This window comes from Macaca nemestrina, chromosome 14 (genome assembly GCF_043159975.1).
Source record: "Macaca nemestrina isolate mMacNem1 chromosome 14, mMacNem.hap1, whole genome shotgun sequence".
NCBI classification, from domain to species: domain Eukaryota; kingdom Metazoa; phylum Chordata; class Mammalia; order Primates; family Cercopithecidae; genus Macaca; species Macaca nemestrina.
Window position 1 is genome coordinate 6079201 of NC_092138.1, and position 14858 is coordinate 6094058.

The window sequence follows — 14858 nt, forward strand, 5'->3', positions numbered from 1 at the left end:
GGAAGAGAAAGTGCTGCCTCCCCTGGTGGTAAGCTCAGTTATGGGGTCTCACAGCAGGGCTGCTCAGGACTCTGAGAGGTCAGTGAGTTACCAAGACAGCATGTGCTCCACGCATGTTCTCCACCAGGCTGGGGGAGCTTGGGCAGTTCTGTTTAGAGTATTAGCCACTCCACTGGCCCCAGAGCCACTATTCTCCTCCTTTGTGGCAGCTGCAGGCTGGCTGTGTCCTGAGGGCCTGCCTGTTACACACCTCATTCCAGGGGTTAGGTGATTTCCTGTCCTCCCGGATGCTTTCAGGCCTCTAAACCGAAGGAGGGGGATACATACCTAGTCCACACGACAGATCAACCAAGTCTCCGTTCCCACACAGTTTCCCTATTACTTGAAACCAACGTAAGTGCTCAGTATCCTTATCCTGGTTTAGTTTCTTTGTAAAGATAAACTGCAGCCTGTAGGGGTTGAGTAGCTTTTTTTGTTTTTGAGATGGAGTCTCGCTCTGTTGCCGAGGTTGGAGTTCAGTGGCGCCATCTCCGCTCACTGCAAGCTCCGCCTCCCGGGTTCACGCCATTCTCCTGCCTCAGCCTCCCAAGTAGCTGGGACTACAGGCACCTGCCACCACGCCCGGCTAATTTTTTGTATTTTTAGAAAAGACGGGGTTTCACCATGTTAGCCAGGATAGTCTCGATCTCCTGACCTCATGATCTGCCCACCTCCACCTCCCAAAGTGCTGGGAATACAGGCGTGAGCCATCGCGCCTGGCCAGGGTTGAGTGGCTTTTTAAAGATATCATGAGTAGTATGTAGTGAAACAGAAATTGAAACTCAGATCTCTCTTGAGAGAGCTCAAACACTGTTCTTTCCAGTCCCACAGACTGCACCCAAGACGCCTGTTATCCAAGCCTCAGACACCTGAGGGAGGCTTACTCTGACCTGTCCACAAAGTGAGCCTCAGATATCCACTCCCGAAGAGAGAGACTGGAGTGGGGCATGGAGGGGCCCTAGAGGCATGATCAGGGCCACCCTCTTTTCCCAGATGGTGCCCTGGCATGGGCTGCTACTTTTGTTGCCAAAGTCATCCCCAGACAAGCTATGGGAGGGAAATGAAATGAACCAAGATCAATGAACGACTTGAGTATAAGAAGCTTGGAAGTCATCACTCCCACTCTCAAACCAAGAAAAAAAAAAGCTGAATAAACTGAAAATCAACAACTCTTCTTAGATCTGTCAGAGAATTGAGGTCACAGGGCAAACTACGATCCTCAAAACTGGAGACAGGCAGATACAGAGAATCCCAATTAATCTGAAGGGAAGCTGAGATGTAAAAGCTGGCCATTGGAGCCAATCCTGGGGTAGGAAAACCTAAAAACTGTAATTGTCAAAGTGCTGAAGGTTCAACGTGGATGAGCTTGACAGTTAAAAACTCCACATCCAGTCTTAGGAGAGCCTCAACTTTCAGGAGTTTTACCTTCAGTAGCCTTACCGGATTCTCAGGGTGTAGATCAGAGAAAAATCCCCTCCTGATTTTGACAGGACGATGGGAAAAGTAACCATTTTGAAATAAGAGCAGAACATTAGTTCTACTTTCCTAAAGCCTATCCTTAAGAGAAACTATTTTTAGCAGAGCCTAATGTATTGGGGTTTTATCCAAACCTAACTGACTTCGGGAAAGAGACGTGTTAAACTCCAGTTCCCTGTGCCTTCCTGTCCCACCAGGGACACGGGCTACTGAGAAACACGTGTGCAGGTCACAGCCTGGGAGCATAGGCTCACTGTGCACTGTGCCTGCGACCTAATCACAGGACTATGGAACATTTCTTCTCCCATATAAGCACCTCACCACCACGTCAGTAGGACTTTTGTATAATAAGGGAATTATAATGGAAGGAATTGACTGTCTCAGCACTTATTTAATAAGGAGTCTCTAGGGAAACTCAAAGACAACAGGGGAGATACTAACAAGGATACAAGAGTAAATTTTGCCTCTGACACCTACAGCAACACCAAACAGTAAAGACAGTCTAACTACCAGCTAGATAAACACAGAGCCTTACACAAACGACCTCTTTACCTCTGTTCCTTTTGCCCAGTGTATCATGTCTCACTTTCAACCCAAAAAAGGGAACTAAAAGGTACTAAAAGTGTACTAAAGTGTACATTTAAATCTATGATTCATTTGTTTAGTTATTTTATATAGGTTCTTCAAATATCATTGCAGTAAACTTTTTATTGATATTAGTTAACTTGTGTATTTGTTAGAAATACAATTCCTTTTTCCATTATAGTGCTTTTCTACTTTTGTGAAATATCAGTTTTTTGTTTTTGTGTGTGTCAGTTTCTGCACTCTTTTACCCTGTTCATTGAACGATATATCTGTTCTTCCACAGTACCACACTGTCTTATACTATAGCTTTATGGCAAGTCTTAATATCCTCCAACTTTATTCTGTCTTCCCAAAATTGTTTTAGCTATTCTAATTTCTTTACCTTTCCATACACATTTTGGAATAAGCTTCTCTATATTGAAAACGACAAATGTTGGGAGTTGATGTTTTACAATACTGAGTCTTCCAATCTATGAAAGTAGTATGTCTCTCCACTTATTTAGGTCTTGTTTGGTTCCTTTCATTATAATTATCTTGCTTTTATCACACTAAAATTTACATCCAAAATATTTCAATTTGGGGGAACTGTTGTGTATGACATTGTTTTTAGTTTTTGTTTCAAGTTGTTCATTGTTAGTATTTGGAAATATGATTCATGTTTGTATATTGCTCTTGTATCCTTAGACTTTGATAAAGTAATATATCATCATTTATTAAGAGTTTTCTTGCAGATTCCTTGATATTTTCTATATAGGCAATCATGTCATCCATCAATATTAATGGTAATATTTCTTCTTTTCTAACCTGTATGTCTTCATTTCCATTTCTTGTCATACTGCACTGGTTAGGACCTACAGTCCTAAGTTGAAAAGAAGATGAGAAAGGACCTTCTGGCCTCATTTTGGAACTTAGGAGAAAAGCATTAATTCTTTCACCATTAAGCATGATGTTAGCTTTTAGTTTTTTGTAGGTGTTCTTTATTAGGTTGAGGTTGTGAGCTTCTATTCTTAGTCTGCTAAAAATTTTTAACATAAGTCATGTTGAATTTTGCCAAATGCTTTTTCCACCTTAATTGATGTGACCATTTTTGTTTTCTCCTTTAAATTGTTAATATAGTGGATTACACTGATAATTTTTGAGTATTGAACCAGCCTTACGTTTCTGGAAAAAATTCTTCTTGGTTATAGTGTTTTATTATTTCCTTCCTTCTTCATGGTTCTGTTTTATTTCGCCCTTTCTAGAGAGGTTTCTTTATGTGAAAGTGTATATTATTGATTTTAGACCTTTGTTTTTTCAAATATAAGCATTCAATGCCATTTAATTTTCCACTAGCAATGCTTTATCAGGATCTTATCACATTTTATATATTTTATTTTTATATTAATTCAGTTCTATGCCTTTTTAAATTTTCCTCAGAACTTCCTCTTTAATCAATTTAAAAATGTTCATTTTTTGTTGTTGTTGTTGAGACAGAGTCTCGCTCTGTTGCCCAGGCTGGAGTGCAGTGGCGCGATCTTGGCTCACTGCAAGCTCCGCCTCCTAGGTTTAAGTGATTCTCCTACCTCAGTCTCCCAAGTAGCTGGGATTACAGGTGCGTGGCACCATGCCTGCCTAATTTTTGTATTTTTAGTCGAGACGTGGTTTCTCCATGTTGGCCAGGCTGTTCTCAAATTCCTGACTTGGTGATCCACCTGCCTTGGCCTCCCAAAGTGCTGGGATTACAGTCGTGAGCCACCGTGTCCAGCCTAAAAATGTACATTTTAATTTCCAAGTGTTTGCACGTGTTCTTCTTATCATTTTCATTTTATATACTTTAAAGTTTATACTGTGAACATATTCAAGTAAAATTCAATTACGTTTTTATGTTTGTTTAGTTATTTTATATAGGTTCTTCAAATATCATTGCAGTAAACTTTTTCAAATATTTTATGTAGTGGTTCTCAGTGTCTTGCATCAATAAGGAATGCCCTGAAAATATGATCGCCCCGTACTCCCCCACCCTGCCCGCCCTGAGGTTACTGGAGATGTGTTTATCAGGAGAAGCTCATAGAGACAGGAATCATATGAAATTTCTTTCTGGTGTTTTGTTTTGTTTTGTTTTGTTTTGAGACAGAGTTTTGCTCTTGTCTCGCTTAGGCTCGGGTGCAATGACACGATCTCGGCTCACCACAACCTCCGCCTCCGAGGTTCAAGTGGTTCTCCTGCCTCAGCCTCCTGAGTAGCTAGCTGGGATTACAGGCATCCGCTACCATGCTTGGCTAATTTTGTATTTTTAGTAGAGACGGGATTTCACCATGTTGATCAGGCTGGTCTCGAACCCCCAACCTCAGTTGATCTGCCCACTTCGGCCTCTCAAAGTGCTGGGATTACAGGTGTGAGCCACTGCGCCCAGCTGAATCATGTGAACTTTCTAAGTCCCCAGGGCACATAGCCTTCTGGGCCAGCATATAGACATCTGGCAGGGATCCAGGGTGCAGGAGTTAGATGCAATCCTTGAGCTCTAGTACCTTTATACTGCATGATCACAGAAGATCAGACCATGTGTGGGCAGGGACTAGGACCAGCACTGTGATGGGTAGGGCCCAGGCCCAGCCCTTCTCCATCAAATGAGCACTCAAGGTGAGGGGAGCACCAGCCTTTCCTCTGCTGTGGTCAGGGCTGAAGTTTATGCTTACGGTTGTAGGGGCTGAGTCACTCAGCAGCACTCACTCAGCTTTGGCCTGAAGCCTGATTTTGTAAATAAAATGTTAATGGAGGAGATCAGATGCCTACAGTGTCATATTGCTGGAGATGTGAATAACCGATGAAGATCAACATATTTTGGTTCATTTAGATGATTGACTTAACAGAGAGCTTCCATACCCTCTCAAGGCCTGCATTTTAATCTATTTAACGTTTTTTTTTATGCCAGGGTGTGACATTTTCTTTGTTATAGAGAAATTCTTTTTAAAAAAAGAATGCACAGGGAGTTAATATGAAATATTGTGTTCTCACCAAGTGAAGGCCAAAAGATTTCATTACAGGATGTACAAAGGAAGCCTCTGTGTAACTTACATAGGAACAAGTGGTGGAAGCATCCAGTTTCTGCAAAGCATGGCGCCAACAGGCGGATCTCAGGAGAGTCTGCACGTGGGCAGGGAGCTCCATTTTCTCACTGTGGAGGGGAGTGACTGTTCTGCCTTTGTTCCATTACATTAAAATTGTCATTTGAATTTTATGAGGTCCCTACATTTGTCGATCTGCAAGTTTCTTTCGGTTTCATTGTTGCAAGATATCTATATGCCTACATTCTTTATATCTAGTTTTCAGGTTACATATAATTAATACATATAATATTTAATAAAAAATTAAAATATATTATATATATTATAAAATATATAGACACATGAGCAGAGGCAGAGCAACAAGAATAAGGTTTTAATACACACAATCAGGAGAGAGAAGGGCCCATCAAAGTAAATGGGCAAGGGGAAGACGGGCATCTGTAAAGAGCAGCGGGCATCCTGCCAGTTCAAAGAAGAGAGACCTGGCTGGGGACTCGGGTCAGCCAGATTAACAGTCAAGCCGGGGAGGGCACAGCTGATGATGACAAGCTGGCTGCTGCTTCTGCCCACAGGGGAGTGTCTCAAATACACTGTGGTTCTGATTGGGCTCATCAGTCCCACACCCTCCAACACACCCACACAGACACACACACACAGGCACACACACACAGACATACACACACTTTGAGGTTTTGGGCCTCTGGCTTCTATAAGGAGAGAGCAGCTTAAATTTAACTTCAAGGGACTGAGCCCCTTCCTCCAGGAGGAATGTCCATTCATGGGGACCATATGTGGAGGGAGACTTGCTTCTTATTTGTTCCCCATCGTACCACCTGTGTGTACCAGTGGGCCTCAGGTGCTCTTTCTGAATGAGAACCCTAATTGTGTCCAGTCGCAGGAGTTGTGGTGCCGTCCCTACCATCTGTTCTGGGGGAGGATGTTGCAGAGGTGCGGCTCCCTAAACTGGAGGTGCCTGGAGGAGCCCTGATGGGAAGGCTCGGAAAAACAGGGGCACTGGGGACACAGGCTTTTCATTGCTGCCCATCAGGGGGCCCCAAGTGTGGGCCGAGGGGTGGGGCTGGAGAATATGAATGTAGCCAGGCAGACAGAGGCCGATGTCTTTCCAGGGTGCCTCTACTGTGCATTGAATTTGGGAAATTAAGAGACTGCTCACTCTGGAGCTTGGTGAAGATCTGAAAGCCACAGCGTTAGTAGCGGGAGTCATGTCCATAGCAAAGAGCTGAGGGCCTAAAGGGGGCTGCAAGGTCAGGTGGTCAGATGCCCTTGCTGTGATGGTGGAAATGGCTGCTGTGGAATTCAACAGCTGATAGGTGATAGCAGGGATCCCAGTGGAAGGGGCTGGAAGAGGAGTAGGGGAAGAAAGAGGAGGAGAGGAATGCACACATATGGGTGTAGGAGGCTACCTTCTGAAGGGAGGCTGGAAGGAGAAAGATGCGGGGCTAGGAGGTATTGGGCAGGGGTGAGAGGTCAGAGGCACTGAAACTGTAGCTGAATGAGAGCAGCCTCCTTTCTCATAAGGCCGAACCCCCAAAATGGGGGTAAGGTCAGCAGGAGGAGCCAGGGGGAGAGTTAGGAATTATGGCTATCAAATTTTACTCAATTCTTGGTGTGGGCAAAGGTGGAGGGACAGGCAGGGTGAGGGACCCAGCAGCCACGTGGGTCAAGTCAGAGGTAGGAGGAGGAGCCGGGATCTGTGAAGTGTAGGTGGCCAAGGGTAGGGAGTCTCAGCAGGTGTGGAGACAGCAGGGGCAGGCTGGGTGGCACTGCAGTTTCCCATGTCTTACTATTTTTTTTTTTTTTTTGAGACGGAATCTCGCTTTGTCACCAAGCTGGAGTGCAGTGGTGCAATCTCGGCTCACTGCAACCTCCGCCTCCCAGGTTCAAGCCATTCTTCTGCCTCAGCCTCCCAAGTAACTGGGACTACAGGCGCCCGCCGCCACGCCCGGCTAATTTTTGCATTTTCAGTGGAGAAGGTGTTTCACCGTGTTGTCCAGGACCGTCTCCATCTGTCTGTTTTCTTGTTGTTGTTTTTTATTATTTTTTATTTTTTAATTAAAAAGTAAACTTGAGCTGGGTGTGGTGGCTCAAGCCTGTAATCCCAGCACTTTGGGAGACCGAGATGGGCAGATCACAAGGTCAGGAGTTTGAGACTAGCCTGACCAACATGGTGAAACTGCGTCTCTACTAAAAGTACAAAAAAAAAAAAAAAAAAAAAATTAGCCTGGCATGGTGGTGTGTGCCCACAATCCCAGCTACTCAGGAGGCTAAGGCAAGAGAATCGCTTGAACACCGGTGGCGGAGCTTGCAGTGAGCTGTGATCACGCCACTGTACTCCAGCCCCGGCGACAGAGTGAGACTCCGTCTAAAAATAAATAAATAAATAAATAAATGTAAACTTTAATGTCGAAAATGCAAACTTGGGGAAGGCAGAAATATCACACACAAGGATGTCACTTCACACTTGGAGGGTTGCACAGCAGCAGGGGCAGAGAGGCTCCCCACTTCCCAGACGGTGGTGTGGGTGGGCAGAGGCGCTCCTCACCTCCCAGACGGGTTAGTGGCCAGGCAGAGGCGCTCCTCACCTCCCAGACGGGTTGGTGGCCAGGCAGAGCCGCTCCTCACCTCCCAGACGGGTTGGTGGCCAGGCAGAGCCGCTCCTCACCTCCCAGACGGGTTGGTGGCCAGGCAGAGCCGCTCCTCACCTCCCAGACTGTGAGGCGGCCAAGCAGAGACCCTCCTCACTTCCCATACAGTGGGGTCGGGGGGTGAAGCTGGGCAGAGGCGCTCCTCACCTCCCAGACGGGTTGGTGGCCAAGCAGAGGTGCTCCTCACCTCCCAGACAGGTTGGTGGCCAAGCAGAGACCCTCCTGACTTCCCATACAGTGGGGTCGGGGGGTGACGCTGGGCAGAGGCGCTCCTCACCTCCCAGATTGTGAGGTCGCCAAGCAGAGATGCTCCTCACTTCCCATACAGTGGGGTGGGGGGGTGGCGCTGGGCAGAGCCGCTCCTCACCTCCCAGACCCAGCAGTGGCCAGGCAGAGGCCCTCCTCACTTCCCAGACTGTGAGGCGGCCGGGCAGAGGCGCTCCTTACTTCCCAGATGGTACAGGGACCAGGCAGAGATGCTCCTCAGGTCTTGATCTCTTGACCTCGTGATCCACCTGCCTTAGCCTCCCAAAGTGCTGGACTACAGGCGTGAGCCACGGCGCCTGCGCTGCCGTATCTTCTTTCTCCTCCCAAGGGGCTGTTTTCGTCTCCTGGATTTTGATGTTCTACTTAACACCCCCATGTTCTTATCCATGTTGCCCAGCTGGAGGCGTCCTTCCCTTTGGGAAGCCTGACCCAGCTCTAACAGTGCCTCAGGAGACAGGCAGGGAAGCTTAGCGGGTGGGGGCAGCTCGTCTCTATCCCACCTCAGTTGCAGGGGAGGGGTCGGTGGCAGCGGCAGCGGTGACCTTGACAGCTTTCTTTTGCGGGACTCGTGGCCGGCAGCTCTGAGTGGAGAAGAGCTACTTGATCCTAGAGCTGGAGGATCTTTGCGCTGCATGTCCTTCCCCCGCATAAGCAACGCTGGAGAGCTGGGCAGATGGTCTTTGCCCAGCACCTTCAAGGCCGCCTTCTTTGGCCACAGGGAGCAGCCCGGAACTGGGGCAGGGAGCACTGCTGGAACTCGGGCAGGGAGCACTGTTGGAACTGGGGCAGGGAGCACTGTTGGAGCTGGGTCAGGCTTCCCAAAGGGAAGGATGCCTCCAGCAGGGCTGTGTGAGCTGGAGACTCCATGGCCCTTGGAGTAGAAACTCACTGCATGCACCTGGGCCTTGTCACTCTGGTTCTTTTTTGTCAAGCTCTTGAGATGGACATTTCCCTCCAAGGGCCTGGGACTGCACCAGGAGGAAGTGAGGTTTCCCTGAGTCTCCAGGGGCCTAGAGGTGGAAGCTGCTTCCCCATTGCTACAGGGGCCCCTTTTCTCATCCTCCTGCCCCTGGGTCTCTACCTGATCCACTTCCATTGGTTCTTCGGGCTCTTCTTCTGTCTTCGAGAGCCTGGCTGGGATCACCTGCTCATCTAATGAAGGCAGTCGGAGGTTAAACTTGCATCTGAGATGAGGGATCCTCACGGTGCTGGGGTGTCCGAACATCATGGAGTTGTGAGCAGACAGCACGGGTTTCTTCCTTGAGGGGGGGCTCCAGACCACAGGACGTGGGACCCTCGGTGGGGTGCCTCTGTTCTGAGGGAGAAGACACAGCCTCGTAGGGGCGCCGTCCCACCTGGCTGGAAAAGAAGGCCCAGGATGTCGCTGAGGGTAGAAGAGGAATCGGGAACAGCCCAGGGTTCCAGGGGCAGGCATAGGTGCAGGAGCCGCAGGGTGAGCCCAGCCAGCTGGGAAGGCCTCACAGACAAGACGAGCACGATGCCAATGGTGAGGCCAGAACCTGCGCTGGAACCAGGAACAAAATACGTTTAGACGAGCACGTTGCCGACGGCCTCGCCGGGACCTGCGGCGGAACCAGGAACAAAATTTGCTTAGCGAGTTGCCCATTTTGAGCAAGCTGTGTGCGGACGAAACTAGGGGTCAGAAGTGGAGAGGATACTCCTAAGTCACCCACTTCTCTGTGGCTGGGTGCGCACTGGGCACCTGGGAGCTTATGACATCACAATGGGACTGGTGACAGAGCCAGGGTGTGGAGGAGTGTGCAGGTGCCCAGTGAGGGCGCCTACAAGAGGAGTCAAAGGGCAAAGGATGAGGCCCCTCCACCGGTCCAGCTGGACTCTCTAGCCTCAGGGACGTCCTGCTCCTGGGGGCAGGTGTGTGGCCCTGGATGGGCCACCCTGTAGGGCTGTGGGCATTGTGGGGCTGATCCGCCAGAGTCCTTCCTGCCTGGCGCCTGACCCAGGCACTGGCTGACACATAATGGCCCTGTCTTGGCCCTATACGTCGGTTTACAGGGCCAGAACCTGGAAGCAGAGCGCAGGACGAGCCAGATCCCGCCAGGCTCCCCCCCGGGGACCTGTCCAGTGCCTCTGTGCCGCCGGGAGCCAGGCCCGCCTTCTCCATGGCTGCCGTGGCCTTGAGGACCTCCAGTCTCGCTGCACAGGTTTCCAAGGAGAGGACACGGTGCCCTGACCTGACTGGATGCTGCCTCTTACCGCATAGCCCCCTGGCAGGCAGGGCCTCCACTTCTTTTTACAAATTTGTCTGAGATCATTACTCAGGTCATTCAGGTGGTCATGGCCCAGCCAGGCTTTGGACCCGAGCTGTGCTATTCCACAGCTGGCACTCTGGCCTGTGTGCCTCATGATCATGGATACAGCACGTATTCTTATTTATTCCTGTAGTCCTGGGGTACTTCACACCGTGGCATATCTGTAATAAGCACATGCACACCTAGAAGGAGGTCTTCACTTCAACATATAAGTTGACCATGGCCCACTCTGGGCTCCAGTCCTCTACAAAGATGTAGGGCAGGGACTACCAGTTGTCAGCACAGCACCATCCCACATTGCTCTTCTAATGGAGCCTTTCAACCCAGATGTTCTTTCTCGTCTGATGGGAAGGATCCAGCTATGTAAAGATTATGTTCTAGATCAGCTTTGGTCTATCCTAAAAGAAATTTGCCAGTGGATTATTCCATATAGATAAAAGTCAGTTTCTCTGGTCTTCCTGGAATGTGTCTAGAAAGCAAGTACTTTATTTATTTACAAGTTAATTGTGGATCAATGTATTGGATTAAAATGTGACCAACATAATTTGGTCATTGTGAGCATGCCAGCTCGGTCCACTCTTCCCCACACATTATGATATCCTAAATATAACTCTAGATTTTCTTATGCCCTAGAGAAGGACATACTCTTGGGTGTCTGGACTAGGGAAACATGTATGAAAAACCATTCGGCCACTCTATATCTGAAGTTACTTCTGTCATTTTGTTAATTATTTTCTGGTTGTTTTGTAGATCTTTTGTTTCTTCTTTTATTGTTTCCTTTATGGTTTGGTGAGTTTCTGTACTGATAAGCTTTGATTCCTTTATTTCATTGACATATCTGGTGGTATAATTTTTTTCTCTTTGGTTACTCTGGAGCTTACATTTAAAAATTTATAGTTATGATAGGCTATTTAAAGCTGATAAAAAGTTTTGATCACACACAAACATGCTATATTCCCCCCACATCCCCTGTCAATGCACAAAATTTGTACTTTTTTGGTTTAATTTATATTGTTCTGTATTGGGCATTTATTAAGAACTCATTGTGGATATAAATATCTTTGACTATTTTGATGTTTTAATGGGTTACCAAGTCTGAATTTCTGAAGATAGTTATACTAGGGATGAATTCAATGTAATTCATGAATTATTCATGACTTTCTAGATGGGTTAATGAGTGTTTCTTTTAGCCCCTCAGGACGAGATCTCTGAATCAGTGGGGAGCTTCATGAGGGATGTCAGGGGGAGTTGGGAGGATGCTGATGGAAGTGGGGAGGCCTGCGGTCGTCCTGCACTTGTTTGTCTAAAAGTGATGAGAAGGCTTCACCCAAATGCAGGAGCCATGACCCTGACCCATCACTGCCCCATGTTACAGGAGACAGGACTTGACCGTCCTCCCACAAGTCAGAGCTATCGTTAATCAAGGTGACAGTGCAAGACGTGTTCCCACTCCTGACTCCACCCAATTGCTGTAAATAGAGCCCCTGAGTGTGTTAGCTTGTTCTGAAACTGGGAGACAGTTTAGCAAATGTTTCATCACATTCAAGGTTTGCTGAAAATACTGACACATTGGCCGGGCGCAGTGGCTCAAGCCTGTAATCCCAGCACTTTGGGAGGCCGAGACTGGCGGATCACGAGGTCAGGAGATCGAGACCATCCTGGCTAACCCAGTGAAACCCCGTCTCTACTAAAAAATACAAAAAAACTAGCCGGGCGAGGCGGCGGGCGCCTGTAGTCCCAGCTACTCGGGAGGCTGAAGCAGGAGAATGGCGTGAACCCGGGAGGCGGAGCTTGCAGTGAGTGAGATCCGGCCACTGCACTCCAGCCTGGGCGACAGACCGAGACTCCGTCTCAAAAAAAAAAAAAAAAAAAAAAAAAGAAAATACTGACACATTCCCCATCTAATGAGGAGTCAGTACAACTAAGTCAAGGGCATTAGCCCTGCTCCCCTCGTAAGTAAGTACTGATCCTGTAGAAATGGAATCATTTTTAAACTAAGAAAAAAGATAAGATGGGACATGATGGTGTGATGAGTATCCCCGTTGCTGCTTTGGGCAAATGTGGGCTGGCATGGGGGTTTCAGTTTCTCTATCAGGACAAGGAAACCCTCATGAATGACACAAGCAGGGCCAGGTACAGGTCATCAGCACGGCTCCAAGGCTGTCTTTCAGTGACTGACGTTTTAAGGCAAACGTTCATTCATGTGTGCTTCAACTCCAGTTTGCCAGCAGAACACAGTCGATGATCAGTCCGTTAGAAGTCGAGAAAGTTATTTTCTTGCTAATAGTCAAGAAAGTGCTTTTTGACATGCTTGTGCTTCTGAGAGAATGCAAAAGAAGGTGGGGAAGAACACAAGCTTCCTAGATGGGTCACTGGCTGGCAAGATTGGATTTTAGCCGGATAAGGTGTTCATGGTTGACCTATTACAGCACATCACGCATATATGGGTTTCAATAACCAAGGATAAACAGGGCAGAATGCAATGATGAGGAGAACTCGTTTAGCTGAGAAACCCTCAGGCACAGGGGTTTTTTAATCATACATCAAACCGTAGCAGAGAGCTTAGCAGAGGCAGCGTGTTAGCATGGCTCCAGGTCATGTTTATGGTCCTGTGTCCCTAACTTGTCCATCTCTGCTCTGTCCTAAGACCTCAGGTGACCAGCTCTCCCCAGGTCTCAAGGGCCTGTCACATGGCATATTACTTTCCTGTGTTTTCTGACAATTCTATCTAAAATCTTCAGTGATCTATCTCAAGGTAAGACCCCAACCAGGGTGTTTCAATGATATAGGGGCACTCTTAGGTTACAAAACACCTTTAAGAAGAATAGTAGTGGCTCTATGCTGGGGACTGGGGATTGTATACTAAGCATCACTGAGTTATCCCCTTTAATCTTCAGAGTACTCACATTTTAAATTTCCCTTTTACAGGTGAGGAAATGGGAGTTCTACAAGTTTAAGTGCCTTGCCCAAAGTTGCATGGCTGTTAAGAAGCTGAACCATGATTGAAACCCAGAACTCTTCCATTTCAAAATCAGTGGCCTTAATTACTCTACATTTGTTTATTTGATTGTTGTCTGTCTCTGCTTGTCAACTATTGTGCTCACAAGATATAAGATAAATAGCCAACATCAACTGCTGATATATACCCATGGAAAATGAATCATTCTACTAAAAAGACGCATGCCCACATATGTTCATCACAGCACTATTCTCAATAGCAGACATAGAATCAACCCAGGTGCCAATCAACAGTGGACTGGATAAAGAAACTGTGGTACACATACACCATGGAACACTACGCAGCCATAAAAAAGAACAAAATCATGTCCTTTCCAGCAACATGAATGCAGCTGGAAACCATTATCTTAAGCAAACTAATGCAGAAACGGAAAATAAAAATTACATGTTCTCACTAATAAGTGGGAGCTAAACAATGAGCATTCATGAACATAAAAATTGGAACAATAGACATTGAGGAATACAAGAGGGAGAAGGAGGGAGGGGGGAAGGGTTGAAATAAAACTAACTGTCTATTGAGTACTATGCTCACTGTCTGGGTGACAGATTCATTCATATTCCAAACCTCAGCATCATACAATATGCCCCTGTAGCAAACCTGCGCATGTACTCCTGACTGTAAAGTAAAAGTTGAAAAATGAAAACAAAAGAAAAAAGAAAGAAAGAAAAAAAAGGGATCAGATGGTCCTTGATCAGACCTGCCCTGATTCCTAGAGGGTGGCACATCCCTGGCGTGTGCCCCGACTGCCCTTGGGCTCCCGTTAGAGCCTCGCCAGTGCGGCACTTGCACGTGGTTTGTTCCAGGCTTTGCTCTGCCTTCTGCTTGTTCACTTGGGAACAGGAGCTCCATGGGAAGGGAGTGTGAGTATTCGCTTCACTTTTCCCAAACCCAGCACAGCACGACCTAATAAAATGTGCTTAATACATACTTGTTGAAAGTGTAAATATGAAAAAAAAATTTAAATATGTGAATTATGAAACTTTTTAAATGTAATATAAAAGGAATGAGACCAAATCTCCTGGTAATACTTTTTATGATTATTATTATTATTTTTTTTACCAATAGAGGTGATCATTAACATTGATGAAATTCAGTGGTTTTTCATTTTTATTTTTATTTTTTTAGATGGAGTTTTGCTCTTCTTGCCCAGGCTTGATTGCAAAGGTACATTCTTGGCTCACTGCAACCTCAACCTCCACCTCCCGGGTTCAAGTGATTCTCCTGCCTCAGCCTCCCAAGCAGCTGGGATTACAGGCATGCACCAACATGCCTGGCTGATTTTTTGTGTTTAGTAGAAACACATGTTGGTCAGGCTGGTCTTGAACTCCTGACCTCAGGTGATCCACCCGCCTCGGCCTCCCAAAGTGCTGGGATTACAGGCACGAGCCACCACGCCTGGTCGAAATTCAGTGTTTTCAGTTTATGGACCTCGAATACATATATACATGTATTTCCCAGTGTTGATGCGTGG

General features: G+C 46.9%; 1 protein-coding gene and 1 long non-coding RNA gene across 2 annotated transcripts; one reads left to right on the forward strand and one right to left on the reverse strand.

Annotated features, from left to right (window-relative positions):
• Nucleotides 1-8201: 8201 nt before the first annotated feature.
• Nucleotides 8202-9799, reverse strand: LOC105498845 (putative UPF0607 protein FLJ37424). Its single transcript, XM_011771196.2, has 2 exons — nucleotides 9560-9799; nucleotides 8202-9436 (listed from the first exon to the last, which is right to left on the reverse strand). Exons 1-2 carry the CDS (start codon nucleotides 9702-9704, stop codon nucleotides 8352-8354), a joined length of 1230 nt encoding a protein of 409 aa, XP_011769498.2. The 5' UTR covers nucleotides 9705-9799; the 3' UTR covers nucleotides 8202-8351.
• A 35-nt stretch (nucleotides 9800-9834) lies between these two features.
• LOC105498846 (uncharacterized) lies at nucleotides 9835-13805 on the forward strand. The gene is made up of 3 exons (XR_011612322.1): nucleotides 9835-9970; nucleotides 13016-13123; nucleotides 13297-13805. It is a non-coding gene; the product is annotated as an uncharacterized lncRNA (long non-coding RNA).
• The last annotated feature ends 1053 nt before the right edge of the window (nucleotides 13806-14858 follow it).